This window comes from Mobula hypostoma, chromosome 1 (assembly GCF_963921235.1).
Source record: "Mobula hypostoma chromosome 1, sMobHyp1.1, whole genome shotgun sequence".
NCBI lineage: Eukaryota > Metazoa > Chordata > Chondrichthyes > Myliobatiformes > Myliobatidae > Mobula > Mobula hypostoma.
The window spans coordinates 224132087-224157468 of NC_086097.1; the positions used below are offsets into that span (position 1 = coordinate 224132087).

Consider the following 25382-nt stretch of genomic DNA (forward strand, 5'->3'; position numbering starts at 1 on the left):
TCTCTCCTCATAGTCTAAACCCCACCCCCCCAATCTATGGAATTAACTTCATGAACTTCCTCTGCACCGCCTCCAAAGCCAGTATATCCTTCTTCACATAAGGAGACCAGAACTGCATGCAGTACTCCAAGTGCAGCCTAACTAGTACCTTGTATGGTTGCAGCGTAACCTCCCTCCTCTTAAATTCAATCCCTCCAGCAATGAACTGTGACATTCCATGGGCTTTCTTGATAGCCTGCTGCACTGCACCTGCAAACAAACCTTTTGCAATTCATGTACAAACACTTTCAAGTCTCTGCATAGCAGCATGCTGCATTTTTTTTACCATTTAAATAATAATCTGCTCTTCCATTTTTCCTTCCAAAGTAGATGACCTTGCATTTACCAACATAGTACTCCATCGGCCAGATTCTTGGCCACTCAATTAACCTATCTGTATCTCTCTGCAAACTCTCCGTATCTTCTGCACAATTTGCTTTTCCACTCAATTTCGTGTCATCAGCAAACTTGAATGGACTACACCCAATCCCCTCTTCTAGATCGTTAATGTATGCCGTGAACAGTTGTGGACCCTGAGGCACACCACACCCCACTGATCGCCAACCAGAGAAACACCCATGTCTCCCAACTCTCTGCTTCCTATTGGTTAACCAATCCTCGATCCATGCTAGCACATCATCCCCAACTCTCCCACCAAAGGAAACATCCTTTCCACATCCACTCTGTTAAGGCCTTTCACCTTTCAATAGACTTCAAAGAGGTTACTCCTCATTCTTCTGAATTCCAGTAAATACAAGCCCAGAGCCATCAAACACTCTTCATGAGAAACCATTCAATCCTTGGAATCATGTTTTGAACCTCCTTTGAACCCTTTCCAGTTTCAGCATATCCTTTCTAAGATAGAGCTTCTGATTTAATATTTTCTTGCATGATTGGTTTCAGTTGCTAAAGCCATATGGTCATATCTTTTTAAACTGGCTCTGTTTCTGTTTAAAAATGTATCTGCTGTTGCTACTGGTCTCGTATCTGTTGTGTTAGATTGATGGTCTAACCTCTCATTTGTGTCCGTTGTAACATGATGGCTTTGATTATCTCAGCCATCTTACAGCTACCTCCACTTTCCATGAACTTCAGCTAATCCATAGTTCTGTTTCACATTTCCTAGTTTGTCCCAAGTATATTAATTGTTTACTTTTGGTTGTTGATTACATTGGCTCATGGTCTGGCAGTGCCTATAGTTACAAATATTATCTTTCTGTTCAAATAACTGCTTGACTTTGTTCTTCACTTTTTTTTAATATCTTCAAGCTGTCTATCTCTGGGATCGCTGTTTCAGTAATGAACTTTTGTATGTGCCTGGTTTCTTTATCCCACCAATGTTGGCTGTGGATTCAATTGCTCGGGCTACATGGCATTACCTTTCTATAAATTTCACTAGCTCTATTCCATTATATTTAAAAATGCATTTAGTAAATGCTTGGTGTTCCTTTTTTATGATAATTCTCCTGAATAGTTAGTAAAGTGTCCCTATATAAAAGGTGCTATATAAATGCAAATTGTTATCCATGCCTGATAAATGACGTTTAATTTGGAAGAGAATGTGGTGCACATCAGAAAAAAAATTCTACAGGTAGGAAACTGAAATAAAAGGAATGTTGGAAATATCTGCTCTGGCATCATGGCGGATGTGTGAAGAGTGGCGGTGGGGAAAAATATTTTGGACACAAAGTAGAGAGAAATGACAGGATTGAAGTGAAGATTTGTGATAGGGTTGAAGACCTGGCAGTAAATCACATTGGTTGATTGATGGCAAAGGAGTGGTGTCAGAGCATCGTAGGGAGTAAAACATGCTTCTTGGAGAGGGACAAGTGGTTTCTGGTAATGATTCTGCTTTCCATTGGCTGAAGTAGGTTTTCAGTGATGTGTGCTGAGGGTGGGATAGGATGTATGGCTCTGCATACAGCTGGTGTGCAGCACACAGTCCATTCACTTAAGAAACAGCCTGTTTAAAGAACAGAAGAAACAAATTTAATCAGAATTATTTCCTGGAAAAAAAATGCTACAAATGAAGGATAGTTGGATTTATTTATTTATTTAGAGGCCCATCTGGCCCATCTAGCAGCATCGCCCAGCAACCCACCGAATTAACCCTAGCCTAATCATGCGACAACTTACAATGAGCGATTAACCTACTAACTGGTACATCTTTGAAATGTGTGAGGAAACCAGAGCATCTGGAGGAAACCCAAGCATTCATGACATTCACTGAAATATATATTTAAGTAACCTGCAGCACTGTTATTCCTAAGCTTGACTGAGAGTGAGGTTACCTATTCACCTCCACATTGATTGCTGAGGGCCTACCACTGTGCACAGTCTACCTGAAGTTGTTAAACTCTTAAAGTTTGATTTTTCTTAATGTAAGGTGAAGTTCAGTTCTTCAAGTTGTATTCAACCACTGTTGAAGGTAGAGGACAGAGGGTAGAGTGGGAGCTGAATGGAGATCACCTGCCGATCTCTCTATAATCTAAAGGACATTTATTTGATTTCAGGCCAAATTGCAAACACAGAATCTGAATTAAAGAAACTTGCTCAGGAACACCCAGAATTAAGTGAAGCATATTTGACAAAGCAAAAACAAATAAAGGTAAGAGGTTATATAACTTGCAGTTAAAGAGTCAAGCATGTTCTTTTTTTCTCGCAAAGAAGAGGAATTCTGCAGATGCTGGAAATTCAAGCAACACACATCAAAGTTGCTGGTGAACGCAGCAGGCCAGGCAGCATCTCTAGGCAGAGGTACAGTCGACGTTTCAGGCCAAGACCCTTCGTCAGGACTAATTGAAGGAAGAGTTAGTAAGAGGTTTGAAAGTGGGAGGGAGAGGGGGAGATCCAAAATGATAGGAGAAGACAGGAGGGGGAGGGAGGGAGCCAAGAGCTGGACAGGTGATTGGCAAAGGGGATATGAGAAGATCATGGGACAGGAGGCCCAGGGAGAAGGAAAAGGGGGGGAAGGGGGGAGAAACCCAGAGGATGGGCAAGGGGTATAGTCAGAGGGACAGAGGGAGAAAAAGGAGAGTGAGAGAAAGAATGTGTCCCAGTGGCCGCACATTTTAATTCCACATCCCATTCCCATTCTGACATGTCTGTCCATGGCCGCCTCTACTGTAAAGATGAAGCCACATTGAGGTTGGAGGAACAACACATTATATTCCGTCTGGGTAGCCTCCAACCTGATGGCATGAACATCGACTTCTCTAACTTCCACTAATGCCCCACCTCCCCCTCGTACCCCATCTGTTATTTATTTTTATACACACATTCTTTCTCCCACTCTCCTTTGTCTCCCTCTGTCCCTCTGACTATACCCCTTGCCCATCCTCTGGGTTTCTCCCCCCCCCCCATTTTCCTTCTCCCCGGGTCTCCTGTCCCATGATCCTCTCATATCCCCTTTGCCAATCACCTGTCCAGCTCTTGGCTCCATTCCCCCCCCCCCCGTCTTCTCCTATCATTTTGGATCTCCCCTCCCCCTCCCACTTTCAAATCTCTTACTAACTCTTCCTTCAGTTAGGCCTGATGAAGCGTCTCAGTCTGAAACGTCGACTGTACCTCTGCCTAGAGATGTTGCCTGGCCTGCTGCGTTCACCAGCAACTTTGATGTGTGTTGCATGTTTTTTTTTTCTCTTGTTATTGTTTAACATGGAAATCAGTTGTCAAAATCCTTTCTCGCATTTCCTGTAATATGTTTGAGAGCATAAGACGTATGTGCAGAATTAGGCCATTTGGCCCATCATGGTTGATTGAACCCTACTCAACCCCATTCTCTTGCTTTTTCTCTGTAACCTTTGACACACTGATTAATCAAGAACCTATCAACCTCTGCTTTAAATATATCCAAGCCCTTGGCCTCCACAGCTGTCTGTGGCAATGAACTCCACAGATTCACCACCCTTTGCCTAAAAAAAAATTCTTCCTCATCTCTGTTCAAAATGAATGTCTCTCTACTCTGAGGCTGTGCCCTCTAGTTTTAGACTCATCCATTAGATGAGTCTTCACATCTAATCCTCTCCACATCTAATCCTGTCCAGACCTTTCAATATTGGATAGGTTTCAATGAGATTCCCCCTCATTCTTCTAAATTCCAATGAGTACAAGCCCAGAGCAATCAAATGCTCCTCGCATATTAACTCTTTCATTCCAGAAAAGATTCTTATGAACCTCCTCTGGACCCTCTCCAATGCTAGCACATCCTTCCTTAGATAAGGGCCCAAAACTGCTCTCAAAACTCTTGAGTGAGGCCTCACCAGTGCTTTATAAAGCCTCAACATTACATTCTTGCTTTTATATTCTAGTCCTCTCAAAATGAATGCTAATATTGCACTAACCTTTTTTTTTACCACTGAATCAACCTGCAAGTTAACCTTTAGGGAATCCTGCAAAATGACTTCCAAGTCCCTTGCATCTCTTATTTTTGAATTTTCTTCCTGTTCAGAAAATAATCTACGCTTTTATTCTTTCTACTAAAGTGTATGATCGTACGACCCCCTATGATTCCATCTACCACTTCTTTGCCCATTCTCCTAATTTGTCAATGTAAACACGAAATCTGCAGATGCTGGAAATCCAAGCAACACACACAAAATACTGGTGGAATGCAGCAGGCTAGGCAGCATCTATAGGTAGAGGTACAGTCGACGTTTCGGGCTGAGACCCTTCGTCAGGACTCATTGTCAATTTGTCAAGTCCTTTTGCAGATTCCCTGCTTCTACATCACTACCTGCCCTCCACCTATTGTCTTATTGTCTGCAAACTTGGGCACAAAACCATCAAGTCTGTAATCCAAATCATTGACATATAACGTGAAAATAAGTGGTTCCAAGACTGCACCCTGAGGAGCACCACTAGCCACTGGCTGCCATCTCTGGCTCCTGCCAGTCAATTAGTCTTCTATCCATGCTAGTATCTTTCCTGTAATGTAGCCTTGTTATGTAGCCTTGTGTGTGGCATCTTGCCAAAGACCTTCTGGAAATCCAAGAAAACAACATCCACTGGCTCTCCTTTGATTATCCTGCCTGTTATTTCCTCAAAGAATTCCAACAGATTTGTCAGGCAAGATGTTTCCTTAAGAAAACCATACTTTGGCCTATTGTATCATGTTCCCTGAAATCTCATATTTAATAAAGAATTCCAACATCTTCCCAGCCACTGAAGCCAGGCTAACTGACCTATAATTTCCTTTTATCTGCCTTCCACCCTTAAAGAGTGGAGTGATATTTGCAATTTTCCAGTGCTCTTTGAACCATTCCAGAATCTGGTGATTCTTGAAAGATAACTATTTATTGAGGTACAGCATGGAATAAGTTCTTCTGGCCCTTCAATTTGTGCTGCTGAGCAATCCCCTGATTTAATCCTAGCCTAAACACAGGACAATTAAAGTGACCTATCAACCTCCCTTTGGACTGTGGGAGGAAACTGGAGCATCTGGAGGAAATGCATGCGGTCATGGGGAGAAAGTACAAACTCCTTACAGATGGTGACGGGAATACATCTATAATTTCTGCAGCTACCTATTTCAGAACCCTTGGTGTCTTCTATCTGGTCATGGTGATTTAACTACCTTCACACCTTTCAGCTTCCCAATAATCATCTTAGTAATAGCAACTACAGTCACTTCCCGGCACACTCCAATTTCTTGCATACTGTTGACGATTTCCACAGGTAACACTGACGCGAGATACTTATTAAGTTCATGTGCCATTTTTTGTCCTCTGTTACTACCTCTTCAATGTAATTTTCCACCACTCTGATGTTTGCTCTCGCCTTTCTTTTACTCTTTAAAGATCTGAAAAATCTCTTTGTATCCTCTCTTATATTTTAGGCTAGCGTACCTTGATATATCATCTGTTCTCTTCTTATGCCTTTTTTTTAGTTGCCTTCTGTGGGTTTTTCAAAAGCTTCCGAATCCTCTCACTTCCCACCAATTTTTGCTATATTGTGGCCTTCTGGATGATCCCAGCCATTATAAATACTCTTCAGAGATTGTCTGACTGATGTCAGTGGTCGTGTAACCAGGACTTGTGATGTGCACCAGCTGCTCATATGACCATCCACCACCCGAACCTGCACCACCTGCTTCATGTGACCTTGATCAGAGAGCTAAGCAGATGGTACACCTTGCCCAAGGGTGACCTGCAGGCTAGCAGCAAGAAGGAGCTTCTTGCATCTCCACCCTGCCACCTTACTCGACGCTAATACTTATATATCTGACTATAACTTCAAACTGCAGGGTGTATTTTATCATCTTATGATCACTGTCTCCTAAGAATCCCTTTACCTTAAACTCCCTATTCAAATCTGGTTCATTTCACAACATCCAATCTAAAATTGCCCTTTCCCCAGTGGGCTCAACTACAAACTGCTGTTTAATTTGTACCCAACTTTCCGGCTACTGTTCGGAGGCCTCTTAAATCTACCCACAAGAATTCCTCATCTTCTGATCCTATGTCACATCTTTCTAAGGATTTGATATGATTTTTCAGCAATAGAGCCGCACCACCCCATCTGCCTACCTGCCTGTTCTTTCGATACAAATATGTATCATTGGATGTTAAGCTCCCAACTATGATCTTCTTTCCACCACAACTCAGTGATGCCCACCTGCCAATATTTAACCTACCTTATTGTGTACAGTGCTTGCATTGAAATATAACATCTTCAATCCTGTTTTAACCACTCTCTTCAATTTTGCAGCCATATTATACTTCAACTCCTCTCACTGACAGCAGTTGTGTCCTATCATATGCCTGTCCATCTTCACCGTCTCACCACGCACTGCATCTACTTGTGCACCAGCTGCCTCATTGTCAGCCTTACCACGCTGGTTCCCAACCCCCTGCCAATTTAGTTTAAGCACTCCCCAACTGCTCCAGCAAAACTGTCTGCAAGGATATTGGTCTCCCAGGAGTTCAGGTGTAACCTGTCCTTTTTAACAGGTCGTTCATCATTTCCCCAGAAGAGATCCCAGTGATCCAGAAACCTGAAATCTTCCCCCTGCACTAATTCCTCAGCCACACATCCATCTGACAAATCATCCTATTCTTACTCTCACTGGTACATGCCACAGGCAGCAGTCCAGAAATTACTGCCCTTGAAGTCCAGCTTTTTTTGATCCAGTACAGTTGGCCCTCCACACTAGACAGTGATACAACCAGTTAGAATGCTCTCCACAGTACATCTGTAGAAATTTGTGAGCGTCTTTGTTGACATACCAAGTCTTCATTCTAACTGCTGTCATGCTTTCTTTGTAATTGCATCAGTCTCTTGGGCCCAGGATAGATCTTCAGTGATGATGACTCCCAGGAACTTGAAACTGCTCACCAGTTCCACTGCTGATCCCTTGATGAGGACTCAACTTCCCCTTCCTGAAGTCCACAGTCATGATGTTGAGTGCAAAGTGGTTGTTGTGACTCCACTTAACCAGCTGATCTAAAATTCTGCTAACAATAGTTATGTTGTTGGCAAATTTATAGGTGGTGTTTGAGCTGTGCCCTGCCACACAGTTGTGGATGTAGAGAGAGTAGAACAGTGGGCTAAGTATGCATCCTTGAGGTGTGCCAGGGTTGATATGCAGCGAGAAGATGTTATTTCTGTTCTACACTGACTGTGGTCTCCCAGCGAGGAAGTCAAGGATCCACTTGTAGAGGGAGGTACAGAGGGCCACACTTTGGAGTTTGTTGGTTAGAACTGACGGTATCATTGTGTTGAACACCGAGCTATAGTCAATAAGCAGCAACCTTATTTACTGTTGTCCAGGTGATAAAAGGCAGTGAGCAAGTGAGATTAGATTGCTGTAGATTTATCCAAAGCAGTATACTTATTATTGAGTGGAACGGCCCCAGGTACTTTGCAGTAGTTGCTTATTCCCTCTCCTAACAGTCATCTAGCTACCTGCCTCCTGCAATTTAGTGGTGACTACCTCCCGGTGGCTTTATCTATCTCCTCCTCATTCAACGTATGAGCAGAAGGTCATCAAGCTGCACCTCTAGTTCCTTAACAATCTCTAATGAACTGTAGCTCATTGCACTTTGTGCAGATGTATTTTTCGGGGAAGCTGGAGGTCTCCCAGATTTCAAGAAGACTAGAATATAAAACCAGGATGTAATGCTGAGGCTTTATAAAGCACTGGTGAAGCTTCACTTAGAGTATTGTGAGCAGTTTTGGGCCCATTATCTCTTTTTAAAATAAAAGATGTGCTGACATTGGAGAGGGTTCAAAGCGGGTTCATGAAAATGATTCTGGGATTAAAAGGCTTGTCGTATGAAGAGCATTTGATGGCTCTGGACCTATACTCACTGGAATTCAGAAGAATGAGTGGTGGCCTAATTGAAACCTAATTGATCTATATTGAAATGCCTCGATAGAGTGGATGCGGAGAGGATGTTTCCTATGGTGGGAGAGTCTAGGACCAGAGAATACGCCTCAGGATAGATGGGCGTCCTTTTAGAACAGAAATGAGGAATTTCTTTAGCCAGAGAGTGGTGAATCTGTGGAATTCTTAGCCACAGGGAGCTGTGGAGGCCACATCTTTATGTATATTTAAGGCAGAGGTTGATAGATTCTTGATCGGTCAGGGTATGAAGGGATATGGGGAAAAAGCAGGGAATTGTGGCTGAGATGGAAAATGGATCAGCCATGATGAAATGGTGGAACAGACTCGATGGGTCAAATGGTCTAATTCTGCTCCTTTACCTTATGGTCTTAATTCCCACATCTCACACAAAGAACATACCCCGGACCCACTTTCCACGTACTTATAAACAAAGAATGAGGGGAAAAAAGAACTTGCTGAAAAACTAACTGACTTCAGTATGTTCTTGCTGAAGCCTGTGGATCCTAAAGTGTCCCACTCTAACCCTGGCCCATTCCAACTATGTGTGCTCCCACAATGGCCACTCCACTTGCACTTTGCTTCTTTTAATTGACCTTTGCTAAGCTATTAATAACTCTGCTTGCTTTTTAAACCTGGTGCGTAAAATCCACAAAGAACTGTTTTTAACTCTCTGTCATCTCCCACTCAGCAGACAAGTCCCAACAGTGTCCACTTGCTTTTTTGTATTATTTCTAGTAATGCTGACTTCTAGTAATCTAGAATTATTTGGAACAGTTTTTGTATTAAAACTGTATTGTGCTAAATATTAATTTGCCAGAAAATTCAAAAATTGACAATCATTGACAAACTGTCTTATATGATTCAAACACAGTTAATTTGAATCAAAGTTCTGTCAGTTAGTTTTTGTACTTGTATATTCACAAGGAGGATCCTTCAGGAGGTTGGAAAGATCATATTGCAGGAAAAGTGCTGATGAGGCACAAATATACTTACTGAAAATGCTTAATTATTCTATGCCTCAATACATTGTGTCGTTGTAAATCCTCTTGATTAATTTGATATCTTTGTACTTCTCTGAAAAGGGAAATAAACTCCTTTCCTCCATATAAATTACATTGACGTAGTTTTGTTACTGTTTTTCCTTCAGTCTAAGATACGAGATCATGATAATGTAAACTATCTGAAAAAAATATTCTGTGAGCTGGAAAATGTTCTAGACCAGGTGGAGACTGAGTTGCAGAGAAGGATTGAAGAAACTCCGGGTCAGTATCAAATAAATTACTTTTACACTTAATTCCACATAATTCTACTTCTTTCTCATTGCCACAGGATAAATTTGAGGGAAAATCCCGCAAGTGCAGGCATTTTGAGGTCTTTGATATTTTGCTGTATAAGATCCATTGGGGTAGATAGTTTGAGGATTTTTTTTTCTCACTTGTTGGAAAGTACTTCAAAAATGAGAAGAAGTCAAAACTCTACTGTTGGTGTCAATCTATGTTAAAATTCTAGCCTTGATTAGTGTTAGTATGTATTTAAAATGAAGTAAAATATCAGCTTAGATCTTGACTTCCATGTCCTTGTGTTGTGTTGTTCTTGAGTCTTGTTAGATCACATCTTGATTCGCATTTCCTGTTTGGTGTTTTCTAAGAATACAACTCTCCTCCCTAGCAGATGAGGGAAGTCTAAAATTGTTGCTTTGTTACTGTAGTTTCATTAGAAGGAGAACTTGTAATAGTGAACTAATAAAACAACACTTGAAATTGTGGAAAATACTGTATAAGACAATAAATATAAGAAATGTAAGTATAAAACTTGCAACATATTTATCTGGATTTCTTTCTGTTGAGCAGAAGAAGGACATCAGCCATGGCTCTGTGGTGAATCTTTTACACTTGCAGATGTCTCACTCAGTGTAACATTGCATCGCCTCAAGTTCCTTGGACTTGCCCGAAAATACTGGGGAAGTGGAAATCGCCCAAATTTAGAATCTTATTATGAACGTGTGTTGCAACGAAGGACTTTTCGAAAGGTCTTGGGGAATGTGAACAACATTTTGCTTTCAGCAGTGCTGCCTACTGCTTTCCGAGTTGCTAAGAAACGTGCTCCCTCCTTTTTGGGAGCTAGTTTTGTAGTAAGTCTGCTGGGGGGATTAGGTTATTTAGCATTCGTGTTCCTAAAAAAGAGGCTATCATAGGTTTTCTCAGCATGAAATTACTACGTATTCAGCAAAACTTTCGCTGAGCTGTAATGCTGCAATCACTGCACTTAGCAGACTAAGATAGACTAATCAAGGAACATTGAAGTTATGTTTTGTGTAAAGGAGTTGCTGTCATTTTATTTAATTATTTTTAAAGAGTATGTTTGTGAAATGTGGAATCTGTGCACAATGCAACTCAATTGTAAACTTTTAAGAACTCGTAACATTTTTTGCTCCAGGTAATTGTGGGAATAGATTATTCTGTTGTAATGTTTATGGATTTTACACATTAACGGATAAACTTCAGACTGCAGGCAAATCAAAAGTTTGTAGCTACTTGAATGTATTTGTTACTTGCACACCATGAGGGGAAGATCCTGCCTCACCAACCTATTGGAATTTTTTGAGGTAATCTCAAATAAAATTGACAAGGGAGAGGCTGTGGATGTTGTGTATTTGGATTTTCAGAAGGCCTTCGATAAGGTGCCGCATAAGAGGCTGTTTAATAAGATGAGAGCCCATGGAATTACAGGAAAGATATTGCAATGGGTGGAGCACTGGCTGATAGGCAGAAAGCAAAGGGTGGGAATAAAGGGATCCTATTCTGATTGGTTGCCGGTTACTAGTGGTGTTCCGCAGGGGTCTGTGTTGGGGCCGCTTCCTTTTATAATCTATATCGATGATTTAGATTATGGATTAAATGGTTTTGTGGCTAAGTTTGTGGATGACACCAAGATAGGTGGAGGAGCAGGAAGTGTTGAAGAAACGGAAAGGTTGCAGAGAGACTTGGTCAGTTTAGGAGAGTGGGCAAAGAAATGGCAGATGAGATACAATGTTGAGAAATGTATGGTTGTGCATTTTGGAAGAAGAAATAATTGGGCAGATCATAATTTAGATGAGAAAATTCAAAAATTGGAAGTGTAAAGGGACTTGGGGGGTCCTCATGCAGGATACCCTTAAGGTTAACCACCAGGTTGGATCGGCAGTAAGGAAAGCGAATGCTATGTTGGCATTCATTTCAAGAGGAATAGTATATAAGAATAATGGCCTACTTCTGCTCCTTTGTCTTGTGATCATTTAATGTCCAGCCAGTGTGTTGACCAGACTCTGTACGTTCAACGTCTATTCTGCACAATCAAGTTAGAGTTCATGAGCAATGTATTGATCTTTGTAGGATATGTTCTACCTTGTTCTGAAGTATCACCTTGGGCTTTCCTGCCTTAACTAAAGATTTTTTTGTTAAAAGAGGTGTCTTAATTTGTTTTGTATGCTCGGTAAGTTTGTACATTTACTTTCTTGCAATGTACTTTCCAGCTTTCAATATTTATTACTTGGGCATGCATAAGAGAAAATCAAGAGTTGAAGAAATTTAACACACTTGTAGTAAAATTCTGTTTTTTAAACAAAAAAGCATTTGCCTATCTTTGTTATAGCTTTAAGACAGTTCAGATGTGCACGAGGATGCAGTATTGTTCCTATAATGAATTCTCCTCTCAAACTCTGTCATCTTCCCTTTTATACATAATACTTAAAAGGGCTAGAGCTGATCATTCATTTCAGATTTCTCCTTTCCCCTGTCTGCTACATCAGTTAATGCTTTTCTACCAGAACAAGTCCAAAAAAATTAAGAACCTCAATAGGACATTCTGTCCTTCATATCTGCTTTGCCCTTAAGCATTGATCTTTTACCTCAGTGCTACTTGTTCTGATCCCATATCCCTTAATATGGTAATATCTACCTTGAATAAACCCCAGAAGAGCGTGGAACAAGACTCCACCCTCCTTTGGGCTAGGGTGAGGAGGAATTCCAAAGATTCAATATCTTCTGGGTGAAGACATTTTTCATATCCTGTATGGCTCTCTTTGATTGTATCCTGGTTCCAGAGAACACGTGTGGAAACACCACTTCTGTAAGCTATCTTGTGAATTCCTGCTAGCAATTTATATACTTCAATTTGATCACTTTTTGCATAGAAAAGGTCCATTTTGGTTAATCTCTCCCTGGTACAACAAAAGCCATGACCAAGGAATCAACTGATACTCCTTGATCACCAGTAGAGTAGAACACACTAATCTGGGATCTCAATGGTTTAGCATCTGGCTCATCAGGTAATATTTACCGAGCTGCCTTTGCATCTGTGGGGGTGGGGGGCACTGAAAAATTATTATAATAAAAAAGAAAGGTGCAAAGGCCTTAGCAGGAAACTCAATTTCTTTAAAATGGGGAGAGAACCATAGTTTTTATTCCCTGGAAGTTATAATGTTAAAAAATAAGTTTCACCATCATTTTCAAGAATTTGAGGAGAATTGCTAGGGAAAGAAAGTGTATCTATTTCTGGCACTTGTGTTTGGGGAAGGTGCATTGTTGGTGCTGTTGTTTTAAGAAGAACCAAATCTTTTGTTAGTGTAATTAGGAAAAAAACTGCATGTAAAGAGTGGTAAAAGTTAGGAATTTCATTTGTCTATAACAGTTGATGCTATGTTAATTGTTAGGTTTAGCAGAGAGTGATAGATTAACCATAAACTTTAAGGGGTAAGTAGATCATCATTCTGTAATAACCTTTGATTGTTGGACAGAGTTATTGGACTAAATGACCTGCTTTTTGTATTGGTGAATACAAATTGGGTTAATGTAATCTCTGAGTAACTTAGCTCTTGGTGAATATATGTTGCATTTCTTCCAATGTCAATATTTCCTTTCCAGTTTGTGTTGCCAGAACATGGAATAATGTTATCCCAGAAGATGGAAGCTCTCTATGATGGCTTGGCTGATTGAAAAGTTCACTTCATTGTATTTCTGCACACTGTTGGAAGCAGAGCAGCAAAATGCATGCCCAGCAAGCTGTTTATTAATTGCTATCCTGTCGTTTCATCAGAGAGAAAGGAGGAGCAATGGAAAGGAGAGGCTGACAATACCAGTTATCAATCTATAAAGGCATCGACTGTCAGTTGAAATTATTAGTGTGGCCGGTAGGTGGTGATCCTGAAATTAGTTTTCATCAAAAAATGTTGTTTTGCAAATCACAATCTTAAACTGCGAGTGGTACTGTTAACATGTTGATGGAACGGTTCAGGAAAAAACTCTTGTATCAGCCTAGTCATATCCTCACCAAGGAGTGGATTTGAAAATAAAGCAGAACATTGCAACTCATAGCTTGTAGAAGTGACCTGATTCAGGCGAGAACTCACTTCATATAAAATTGTTTTATTGTGAAGCACATTAACACATAGTTCCTTGAGTCTGTAAATAGCTTCATGTTGTCTGAAGTTTCATACATTTGTGCAGTCATCACTGACTGGTTCATAGAACTGTGGTGTAAAGTATATGGCTGTTTGCAAAATAGATCTATTAACCAAGGTCCTATCACGTCTCTCAAGAGCACCAAACCTATCATCAAGGAAATCAGGTTCTTCATGCTGAGCTCATCTCAGTGGAAACTTAATTCTCGATGACTGTTTGTACTTAATCTTTACCCCGAAATACTCTAACTTTCTATAATTATTCTCAGTTCATGGACTGAAGTTATTTTTTAACCCACATCATTGTATAGAGGCCAGTGTTGGAGTTTGTTCTAGAGCACAGGTCTGTAGCGTTACTGACTGTAGCTTAGAACCATTGCTGTAAACCAGTGTTCCCTGACTAGATTAAAGATGAAATCTATATTGTCTGGGATCTTGGGAGGTGGATGTAAACGCCTCTGAGTGAATTATTGTAAGTGACACAGCTTTCACTCTTGCATTCTTACTGCTATAACAGTTCAAGATTTCCTTTACTGATTAATTGACACTAGCATTCATAACAGATTTAGTCCAAGTTGCAGAACTTTAACATCATTATTTGGTGTGGCACCATTTAGCTATTGTTAGAAATTGCCAAACCACAGACGCCAGCTCTTACCTTATTATAGAAACATAGAAAACCTACAGCACAATACAGGTCTTTCAGCCCACAAAGTTGTGCCGAACATGTCCTGAGGAATTACCTAGGCTTAGCTATAGCCCTCTATTTTTCTAAGCTCCATGTACCTATCCGGGAGACTCTTAAAAGACCCTATCATTTCTGCCTTAACCAGCACCACCGTGCACTCACCACTCTCTGTTTCTTAGAAAAACAAACAAAAAAAAAACCACTTACCCCTGACATCTCCTTAAAACTATGCCCTCTCGTGCTAGCCATTTCAGCCCTGGGAAAAAGCCTCTGACTATCCACACGATCAATGCCTCTCATCATCTTGTACTCCTCTATCAGGTCACCTCTCATCCTCTGTCGCTCCAAGGAGAAAGGGCCGAGTTCACTCAACCTATTCTCATAAGTCATGCTCCTCAAACCAGGCAACATCCTTGTAAATCTCCTCTGCACCCTTTCTATAGTGAGGTAGCCAGAACTGAGCACAGTACTCCAAGTGGGGTCTGACCAGGGTCCTATGTAGCTGCAACATTACCTCTCGGCTCTTAAACTCAATCCCATGATTCATGAAGGCCAATGCATCGTATGCCTTTTTAACCACAGAGTCAACCTGCACAGCTGCTTTGAGCGTCCTATGGACTCTGACCCCAAGATCCCTCTGATCATTCACACTGCCAAGAGTCTTACCATTAATACTATATTCTGTCATCATATTTGACCTACCAAAATGAACCACCTCACACTTATCTGGGTTGAACTTCATCTGCCGCTTCTCAGCCCAGTTTTGCATCCTATCAATGTCCTGCTGTAACCTCTGACAGCTCTCCACACTATCCACAACACCCCCAATCTTTGTGTCATCAGCAAATTTACTAACCCATCCCTCCACTTCCTCATCTAGGTCATTTATAAAAATCACAAAGATTAAGGGTCCCAGAACAGATCCCTGAGACACACCACTGGTCACTGACCTCCATGCAGAATATGACCCAACTACAACCACTCTTTGCCTTCTGTGGGCAAGCCAGTTCTGCATCCACAAAACAATGTCCCCTTGGATCCCATGCCTGCTTATTTTCTCAATAAGCCTTGCATAGGGTACCTTATGAAATGCCTTGCAGAAATCCATATACACTACATGTACTGCTCTACCTTCATCAATGTGTTTAGTCACAGCCTCAAAAAAAATTCAATCAGGCTCGTAAGGCATGACCTGCCTTTCACAAAGCCATGCTGACTATTCCTAATCATATTATGCCTCTCCAAATGTTCATAAATCCTGCCTCTCAGGATCTTCTCCATCAACTTACCAACCACTGAAATAAGACTTACTGGTCTATAATTTCCTAGGCTATCTCTATACCCTTTCTTGCATAAGGGAATAACACCCGCAACTCTCCAATCCTCTGGAACCTCTCCCATCCCCATTGATGATGCAAAGGTTATCGCCAGAAGCCCAGCAATCTCCTCCCACACCTCCCACAGTAGTCCGGGGTACCTCTCATCCAGTCCCGGAGAGTTATCCAACTTCATGCTTTCCAGTGGGTCCAGCACATCCTCTTCCTTAATATCTACACGCTCAAGCTTTTCAGTCTGTTGTAAGTCATCCCTATGACCGCCAAGATTATACATATGAGGGGTGATTGATAAGTTTGTGGCCTAAGGTAGAAGGAGTCAATTTTAGAAAACCTAGCACATTTATTTTTCAACATCGTCCCTCCTACGTTTACACACTTAGTCCAGCAGTTGTGGAGCACAGGGATCTTGGACCAACAGAAAGTGTCCACAGATGGGGTGATTAATAAATTCATGGCCTAAGGTAGAAGGCGATGTTATTAACTTCAAACTTTCTGTGTAATCACTCAAAGAATTGACCTTCATGTGCATTGAACAAGAGCTGTATAACTCATCTCCTTCTACCTTAGGCCATGAACTTATCAATCACCCCTCGTACATAAACACAATGCATAGTAGCATCTGTTTATATGCCCTTTCTTCCTAGTCTTGCCATTGTTGCTCATTACTGTAATTGGATTATTTGGCTCCATCAATAAAATTAAAGAAACTTTCAGCACAGAAGAAGGAAGTTTGGTCTGTTGTGATGTTAAATTTATCAAAACTCCTTATTTTGACAGACCATATTAGTTCACCACTAATTCTCTTGCCACAAGGAGAAATTTGCAAACTTTCTAACCTTCCTTATATTTCCTGTTTCTTATCCTTGGAAATACCTGGAAGACCTGCTGTTAACATTTTTCCTGATGTGTGACGCTCACATTACTCCTGTTGCAACCTAGTCAGTAGTTTAAAAGGTTCTAGCACATTTTGCTTTTATTCTATGACTTTGTTTATAATTGATGTGCTGTTATTTTTTATTTTATTTCGTGATGAAGCACAGAGTAGGCCTTCAAGACAACTCATCCCAACAATCCATTACAAACCAGATTAACCCTAACCGAATCATGGGACAATTTACAATGACCAATTAACCTGACTGGTACATCTTTAGACTTTGCGAGTAACTACCCTTCCATTAATTTAAAAGCTGAAGTCAATTTATATGACATGATCCTTTGGCGTACAGAATTATAGCATGAATGTTGTCAGTATTTCATTAAATTGTAGAAAATAGAAAGCATGAAAATAACTAAGTACATTTTAAAAATATATATAATTAAAAGTAAACATTTGATAAATAAAATTCTGAAACTATTCCACATAGCTGAATAGATTACTATGATTGTCACATAATCTGAAGTGATATTAGAATCTACTACAGCATGAAAACACACCTTTTGGAGGGATCAGAAGTGGAGGGAGTGAGCAGTTTCAAGGTCCTGGGTGTCAAGATCTCTGAGGATCTAATCTGGTTCCAACATATCGATGTAGCTATAAAGAAGGCAAGACAGCGGCTATACTTTATTAGGAGTTTGAAGAGATTTGGCATGTCAACAAATACACTGAAAAACTTATATAGTTGTACTGTGGAGAGCATTCTGACAGGCTGCATCACTGTCTGGTATGCGGGGGCTACTGCACAAGACTGAAAAGAAGCTGCAGAAGGTTCTAAATCTGGTCAGCTCCATCTTGGGTACTAGCCTACAAAGTACCCAGGACATCTTCAGGGAGCGGTGTCTGTGAAAGGCAGCGTTCATTATAAAGGACCTCCAGCACCCAGGACATGCCCTTTTCTCACTGTTACAATCAGGTAGGAGGTACAGAAGCCTGAAGGCACACACTCAGCGATTCAGGAACAGCTTCTTCCCCTCTGCCATCGGATTCCTAAATGGACATTGAATCTTTGGGCACCACCTCACTTTTTAAAAAAATATATAGTATTTCTGTTTTTGCACATTTTTAAGATCTATTCTATATGCATATACTGTAATTGATTTACTTGTTTAATTATAATTTTATTTTTTTTTCTCTGCTGGATCATGTATTGAACTGCTGCTGCTAAGTTAACAAATTTCACGTCACATGCCAGTGATAATAAACCTGATTCTGATTCGGATTCTCCTTTAGCCCTCTGAGTCTGTGCTATCAAATTTCAGTATCCCTGCTTACATTCATCATATTTTCTCTCCCCTTTCCCATTGACTCACATCAAACGCTACACTCACCTACACACTAAAGACAATTTGCAATAGCTTATCAATTTAAAGGAAACCCATACAATGACAGGGACAGCATGCAAATTTAAGATTAAAGATTTAAGGATTATCTTTGTTTGTCACATGTACACCCAAACATCAAAGTGAAAGAGAGTAATTAATGTCAATGACCAGTACAGTCCTAATACGTGCTGGGGTTGTCCCTCAAGTGTCACCATGCTTCCAGTGCCAAGATAGCACACCCACAACTTACTAACCCTAACATGTACTTCTTGAAATGTGGGAGGAAACCCATGCAGTGACGGAGATAAAGTACAAACTCCATGCAGACAGCGGTAGGAATTGACCTCTGATTGTTGGTGCTGTGCTGCCCTACAGAAGATCAGTCGAATTTTGTGAGATAATGGCTGTACTAGCTAAGCAACATAAAGTTAATGTAACTTAAAGTCAAAAATTGACAAAGTTATTGTAAATAATTCGAGAGTATAAAAATGTTTATCAAAATTGTGGAAGTGTTAAAAGATGTAGACTTCTGAAGTTGAAGTTCAGGTTTAATTAATCAACCATACATGCATACAGGCAAATTAAACAGTGGTCCTCCAGGGCCAAGGTGCAAAACACATTGGCAAAAGCACACAGTACACCACACGTAGCACAAATGGCACATATGGTTATGATTTCAGAGACATACAGTAACAAAAGATATATTACATATAGCCTAAGTCCTTGAATGGCATGATGGTAAGTTGTCTTGATCCAGCTTGTTTTTCCACCTACTGGTCACTAGAGGGCAGCACCCACAGGCGGTGCCAGCTCCCGCCCCAGTACAGATTACAGCACAATCACAGGAGCCCCTGTTCTCTCCCACACTGCCTCTGGTGCCTGCACCGCTGGGTGGCTGTAACAGGCGACCCTGAGGCGAGGGCTCTGTCACTGCCACAACCGAAGCAACGCATCTCCCTCAATATCAGTCTTGTCAAATGGTGGTAACAGTATTTCACGTTGCCAATGTCCATCGGAGTCTTGTGATCACAATAAAAACAGTCTATGACAATGACACCATCTCAGTGCAACAGTATGCAACGAGTCCAGGTGACAACACGAAAACGGTAAGCAATAAGTCCAGCTCTCACTATTGAGCAACCCGATGATGAGATAGTCCTTCATATATGTTCTTCATAATCAGCGGTGAGTTGCAGTCATATAAAAGACGTACAGGATGAACAAATACACCTTTGATTGGACCCGGATAGGCCACTGCGCCTGAGAGTGCTGTCATCTTATTTGGAATAGGGTATATTAGGAGATTGCTGGGAAAAAGAATAAACGTATGATATAAAGGAATGCAGTCTTAGAACACATTTAACAAAATAATAGGATTGAGAAGAATCATCAAGGATTTGTTAAAACGTTATATTCAACTGATATTCTGGAGTTCTTTGAGAATAACGGAATATATAAAATTGGCGGGCTGCATTTGGAATTTCCGAAGACTTTTGATGGAGGTCCCGCACAGGAAGTTGATCGACAAGGTAAAGCATACCAAGTTGAAAATAATTTACTAAAATGGATTGATAATTGGTTATTGGACTGAAAACAAAGTGAGAAGATAGCTCTTTCTAATGTAGGTAGGCTGTGACTAATGAGGTAGTGCAGGAATTGGTATCTGGGTCCCAAAAAAAAATCAATGATTTGGCTAAAGGAACTAACTGTTAACCTGTCACCTTCTAGATAGCCTCCTACCGCACCCCACGCCACCCCTTCACCTTTTTATTCTGGCATCTTCCCCTTCCTTTTGAGTCCTGAAGAATAGTCTCGGCCTGAAACGTTGGCTGTTTATTCATTTCCAGAGATGCTACCTGACCTGATTTACACCAGCATTTTGTGTCTGTTGCTCCGGGTTTCCAGCATCTGCAGAATTTCTTGTGTTTATTACTGTTATATTTCTAGGTCTGATGAATCTACACAGCTAGGTGGAACTGTGAGTGAGGAGGAGGACGTAAGGAAACATAAGCCAAGCGAATGGGTAAATTCGACGCAAGAAGGACAAATGTGAAACTATCCACTTTGCTGCACGTATGTCACAGAAGAAAAGTTAAATGTTGGCCGATTCAGTAGTGCTACTGTTCAGGTCAGTTTTGTAAAGAAGTCACTAAAGTCAGTGTGCATGTGATTGAGAAGGAAAATGGCATTTTAGCCTATAATAAGAGAGGATTTCAGAACAGCAGTATAGATACTCTTTTGCAATTATAAAAGACCTTGATGAGTCCACCCCAAGACTACTGTGTACAGAGGTTTATAAGATTATGAGAGACATTGATAGAGTATCTGTTTCCCAGGGTTGAAATGTCTAACACCAGCAGGCATGCATTGAAGGTGAGAGGGGGTAGGTTCAAGGGGGATGTCAGGGGTAAGTTTTTTTACTCAGAGAGCTGTGGATGCCTGGGATGCCATGCCTGGCATGGTGGTAGAGGCAAATATGTTAGAGGCTTCTAAGAGGCATTTGGATAGGCACATGGATGTGAGGAAGATGGAGGGATATGGACATGGTGTAGGTAGGAGGGGTTAGTATTTGAGTGTTTTTGATTTGCTTTTTAGCTGATTCACACAACAGTGTGGGTTGAATGGCCTTCCCTGTGGTGTATAGTTTATGTTTTATGCTCTTATTATTATTATGATTATGAGGACACGTAGTCCCCTTTTATTGTCATTTAGTAATACATGCATTAAGTAATGATACAATGTTTTTCTAGAATGATATCATGAAGACACATGACAAACTGACTTAAAAACTAACAAAAACCACATAGTTATAACACATAGTTACAACAGTGCAAAGCAATACCGTAATTTGATAAGAGCAGACCATGGCACAGTAAAAGTCTCAAAGTCTCTCGAAAGTCCCATCATCTCACGCAGATGATGAACCTCCAGTGCCGCCAACTTGCCGGTGCAGCATACTGGAAGCATCCGACCACAGTCCAACTCCGAGTCCATCTGAAAACTCCGAGCCTCCGACCACCTCTTTGACACCGAGCATTGAGTACCATCTCTGCCGAGTGCTTCGACCCAGCCCCGGCAACAGGCAATAGACAAAGCCGAGGATTTGGGGCCTTCGTCTCTGGAGATTCTCGATCGCACAGTAGCAGCGGCAGCGAAGCGGGCATTTCAGAAGTTACTTCAGATGTTTCTCTGCGCTTTTCACGGCTGTCTCCATCAAATCCGGATTGTGCACGGCCCCTAGTTACACATAATCGATATTCATTTGGAACGGCTGCGTGCGCTGCGTTGCGCCGCCATCTTCTCCTCCCTCTTCAGAAGGAGGTCTATGTTTCTAAAAATGGATGTACTGCATTATAGCAGTCCAGGTAGCAGAAAATTGCCCTCAAAAATCCAAAATGTGGAATTAAAAATCACTAATATATGTCATTTCTTGCAAAGGTTATTTTATTTTCATCTTTCATTTCATGTGACGTGACTAGTCATTTTCAGTGTTGGCTTTATGTGTCTGTGCTACCAAATGTAAACTTTATGACTATAAATAGATTTGGAGATTCTCTTGTAAAACCATTAATCAATAGAACTCTTAAGTTCAAAATTAGCTGATGAAACAGTAATATTTCGGTAAGATATACAACTGTAAAAGCCTATATCTAACAGTGGGCACAAAATCTTAGTAAGTCTGCACTTGAAATTTTGAGTGCTGCGCTTAGGGAACATTTTGAGAGGATGCTGAGCATACAACGGACATCAGATGCAGCCTAATTTGATGAAATAGAAATACGGAGAAAAACTTCAAAATTTCAAGTGTTACTCTGTCGGGACACAGGAGATAAAGTTGTGATTTGTTAGAGCTGTTTAAAAGTAATGTTTTAGTAGGGTGGCATGTTAGCGTTGCAGTTAGCAAAGCGCTGTCACATCTCCAGAGACTGGCATTCATTTCCCGCTGCTGCCCGTAAGGAATTTCTGCATTTTGCCCATGACCGTGTAGGTTTCCTCTGGGTTCTCTGGTTTCCTCCCACATTCCAAAGGCATATGGGTCAGTAGATTAATTGGTCTCGTGGGTGTAATTGGGTGACACGAGCTTGTTGGGACGGAAGGGCCTGTTATTGGGCTGTATCTCTAAATAAATAAAAATATGAAAAATAGATCACTATATATAGAAACAGAACTGTTTTCTGTGGCTGAGGGTTCTAGAGCACAAATACAATATGCAAACCTCAAATATTCTATACTGGAATCTCCGGTGTTAGATTTGAATTCTTACAGCATGTATGGTTCTGCACAGATCATATGCAATGCACTCTGTCAAAAGCGCTTCATTTTGATTTTAAGCATAGGTTCATATACAACCATACTTTTGCAAAACTGATTCAACCATAAATAAAATTAGATCAACAAATGCTGTAGTTGAAAAAGCTTCTTTCTATATTTGGATCTTTATGTAGGCATGAATAAACATCTAATTGATCCAAGAACTATTGGACTTCCTGTGTATTTTTGGAAAAATATCAAAAGCTAACTGAATCATCACTCAGTGTCTAGGACGAGCAATGAATTGGTGATCGTTACAAGGCTTTCGTTTCTGTAGCTTTGTGTGACATGATTGTGAACACATACTGTCAAATAATGATAAATTTACAACCACTCTTGCAAGAAATTTTATGCTTAAATTGTGTGTTTTCTTGGGTTGCTATTTTATAAAGTAGATAATAATAATACTGCTATGAATTTTTTCACAAAAATATTACTAATTATGTATTGACTACATCAGAAAATTACAGGCAACTGCTGAGCACCTGCATTTTGTAAACTTCTGAAATGTTGCTCCTTCCAGATGACAGCTCCCACTACACTAAAATGAATAATTGACAGATCACTGAAAACTGAATTGCGAGGAGTTTGTTGCCTGGAAATTTGATGGCGAATAGCATAATTTTGGGTGCCTATCAGTCACACAATCCACGAACAATAGTGGGCAAGACTCCCATGCGTTTTTCCAGTCAGAGTACACTCTTCTGGCACTTTTGATTAGATTTCCCTGCTGGCATCACAAGTACATACCAGACACATTAAAAGTGATGATCTTTTTATTCAAATTAGGTTAAAGTGCATTTTAAAGGCCACTTTCTCAATTTTGGTGAGCCAGGTGCCTGAATAACAGTGTGCTGAACTTGTATGTGATTTAAAAAAAAGACTATGCAGAGCTTAGAAGTTATTGTTGCTTTGTCTTTTCATGCTGCTGGCTAATGGCTGGGCACTTTGCTATATGTTTCTGGAACTAGAACTTTTTTTTCTGATGGGTGCAAACCTTGCTGTTAATGCACGCGTCTGATCCATCTCAGAGACGTGCATTACATTTACGGAGAATACTTACTAGAATGTTACCTGGGTTTCATCAACCTAAGTTACAGAGAAAGGTTGAACAAGTTGAGTCTTTATTCTTTGGAACGTAGAAGGTTGAGGGGGGACTTGATAGAGGTATTTAAAATTATGAGGGGGATAGATAGAGTTAACGTGGATAGGTTTTTTCCATTGAGAGTGGGGGAGATTCAAACAAGAGGACATGAGTTGAGAGTTAAAGAGCAAAAGTTTAGGGGTAACATGAGGGGGAACGTCTTTATTCAGAGAGTGGTAGCTGTGTGGAACGAGCTTCCAGCAGAAGTGGTTGAAGCAAGTTCGATGTTGTCGTTTAAAGTTAAATTGGACAGCTATATGGGCAGGAAAGGAATGGAGAATTATGGGTTGAGTGCAGGTCGGTGGGACTAGGTGAGAGTAGGAGTTTGGCATGGACTAGAAGGGCCGAGATGGCCTGTTTCCATGATGTAATTGTTATATGGTTATATGGTTATATATCTCATAGACTGATCTCAGTTGTTGGTAACATGGTGGATCTGCCTTTGGCCTGGAAAACAAAGCTGAGTGACAGGAAAGGCAGCAGAGAGCAGGAACATTTGGAGTAAGAGGAGAATTTCCATTTTCATTTACATTTACATCATTTATTATTATATTGTAATTTGTCCTTTACTGTGCCTATTGTCTTGTTTATTAATTATTGTACTGTCTTGCACTGTTTTGTGCAGTTTATGTAGTCCCGTCTAGGTCTGGTCTAATGTAGTTTTGTGTTGTTTCATGTAGCACCATGGTCCTGGAGGAATGTTGTTTCGTTTTTACTATGTACTGTACCAGCAGTTATGGTTGAAATGACAATAAAAGCAACTTGACTTGACTTGAGAAGGCAGGACATATTGCAGAGGAGGTACTAGGCAACCTTCAGAAGGTAATTAGATAGCAGATTAACTATATTTTACTAAAAACGTCTCTACAACACTTTCATTATGTTTTTGGACTTCACCCACACCAAAATGTTCGTATATGTTTATTAGTTTATAGCTCATTGTTGGACAGCCTTGTGATTCAGCCAGACACAGAACTCATGTTGTATGAAGTAGAATGCGGGCCAATGGAACAGCTCTTTCTCCTTTCTCCCAGTTATGGTGCCACGGTCTGTGAACTAACAGTCGTAGTTGGTATTTCAGCTGTACTTTTAACGCTATAACCCGTTTGCTCCCATTGCAGTTCATGCATGGCTGAGGTAACAGCTGAATTCTGCATTTTAATTTGTGCCCAGATTCTTGGAGCACTCTCAGCAGGAGCTCTTATTTAACTAGTTTATTAACACTTTATGCTTAGACTTTTAAATTAATAGCTTTTGTGTGGCTCATTTCAGGTAGTCACTTATTTAACTTCTGCACATCACTCCTGTTTTTCCTCCTGTGCCACAGTCAGGTCCAATCACTCAGCTTTTGTCCTTGCGATTTTCACCTGCTCTGCTCTCAGTCCTCTTCAGAGAATCATAGAAAAGTAGAGCACAGAAACAGGCCCTTTGGCCCATCTAGTCCTCTCCTAGCCATTTAACCTGCCTACTCCCATTGACCTGCAGTGGGACCATAGTCCTCCATACCCTTACCATCCATGTACCTACCCAAACTTCTCTTAAACGTTGAAATCGAGCTCGTGTGTACCGCTTGTGCTAGGTGAAGAACTTTCCCCCTCACGTTCCCCTTAAACTTTTCAACTTTCACCCTTAACACATGGCCTCCAGTGTTATTCCCACCCAACCTCAGTGGGAAGAGCCTGCTTGCATTTACCCTATCTATATGTAAGGGGGTTTCGTCTCTTATGTTACTGTGTAGGCTAATTAAAATGGCTTCTTTGTTATGTTATACTTGTGAATGCTTCTTTATGTTAAGCGCTGAGAAAATCCTTCCCACTAGC

At 40.7% G+C, this 25382-nt stretch overlaps 1 protein-coding gene across 5 annotated transcripts in view; it reads left to right on the forward strand.

Annotated features, from left to right (window-relative positions):
- The window catches only part of gdap1 (ganglioside induced differentiation associated protein 1), a 90432-nt gene extending 66174 nt beyond the window's left edge, over positions 1-24258 (forward strand). For 2 of the 5 annotated variants that reach the window (XM_063065230.1, XM_063065251.1), the window contains exons 4-6: positions 2553-2647; positions 9534-9648; positions 10237-14315. In XM_063065230.1, the coding sequence (XP_062921300.1) occupies positions 2553-2647; positions 9534-9648; positions 10237-10580 (554 nt within the window). In that variant the 3' untranslated portion in view covers positions 10581-14315. Of the gene's footprint in view, positions 1-2552; positions 2648-9533; positions 9649-10236; positions 14387-20054; positions 20236-24242 lie in introns of those variants that run through there. The other 3 variants (XR_010020064.1, XM_063065240.1, XM_063065225.1) reach the window with 3 other exon arrangements.
- The last annotated feature ends 1124 nt before the right edge of the window (positions 24259-25382 follow it).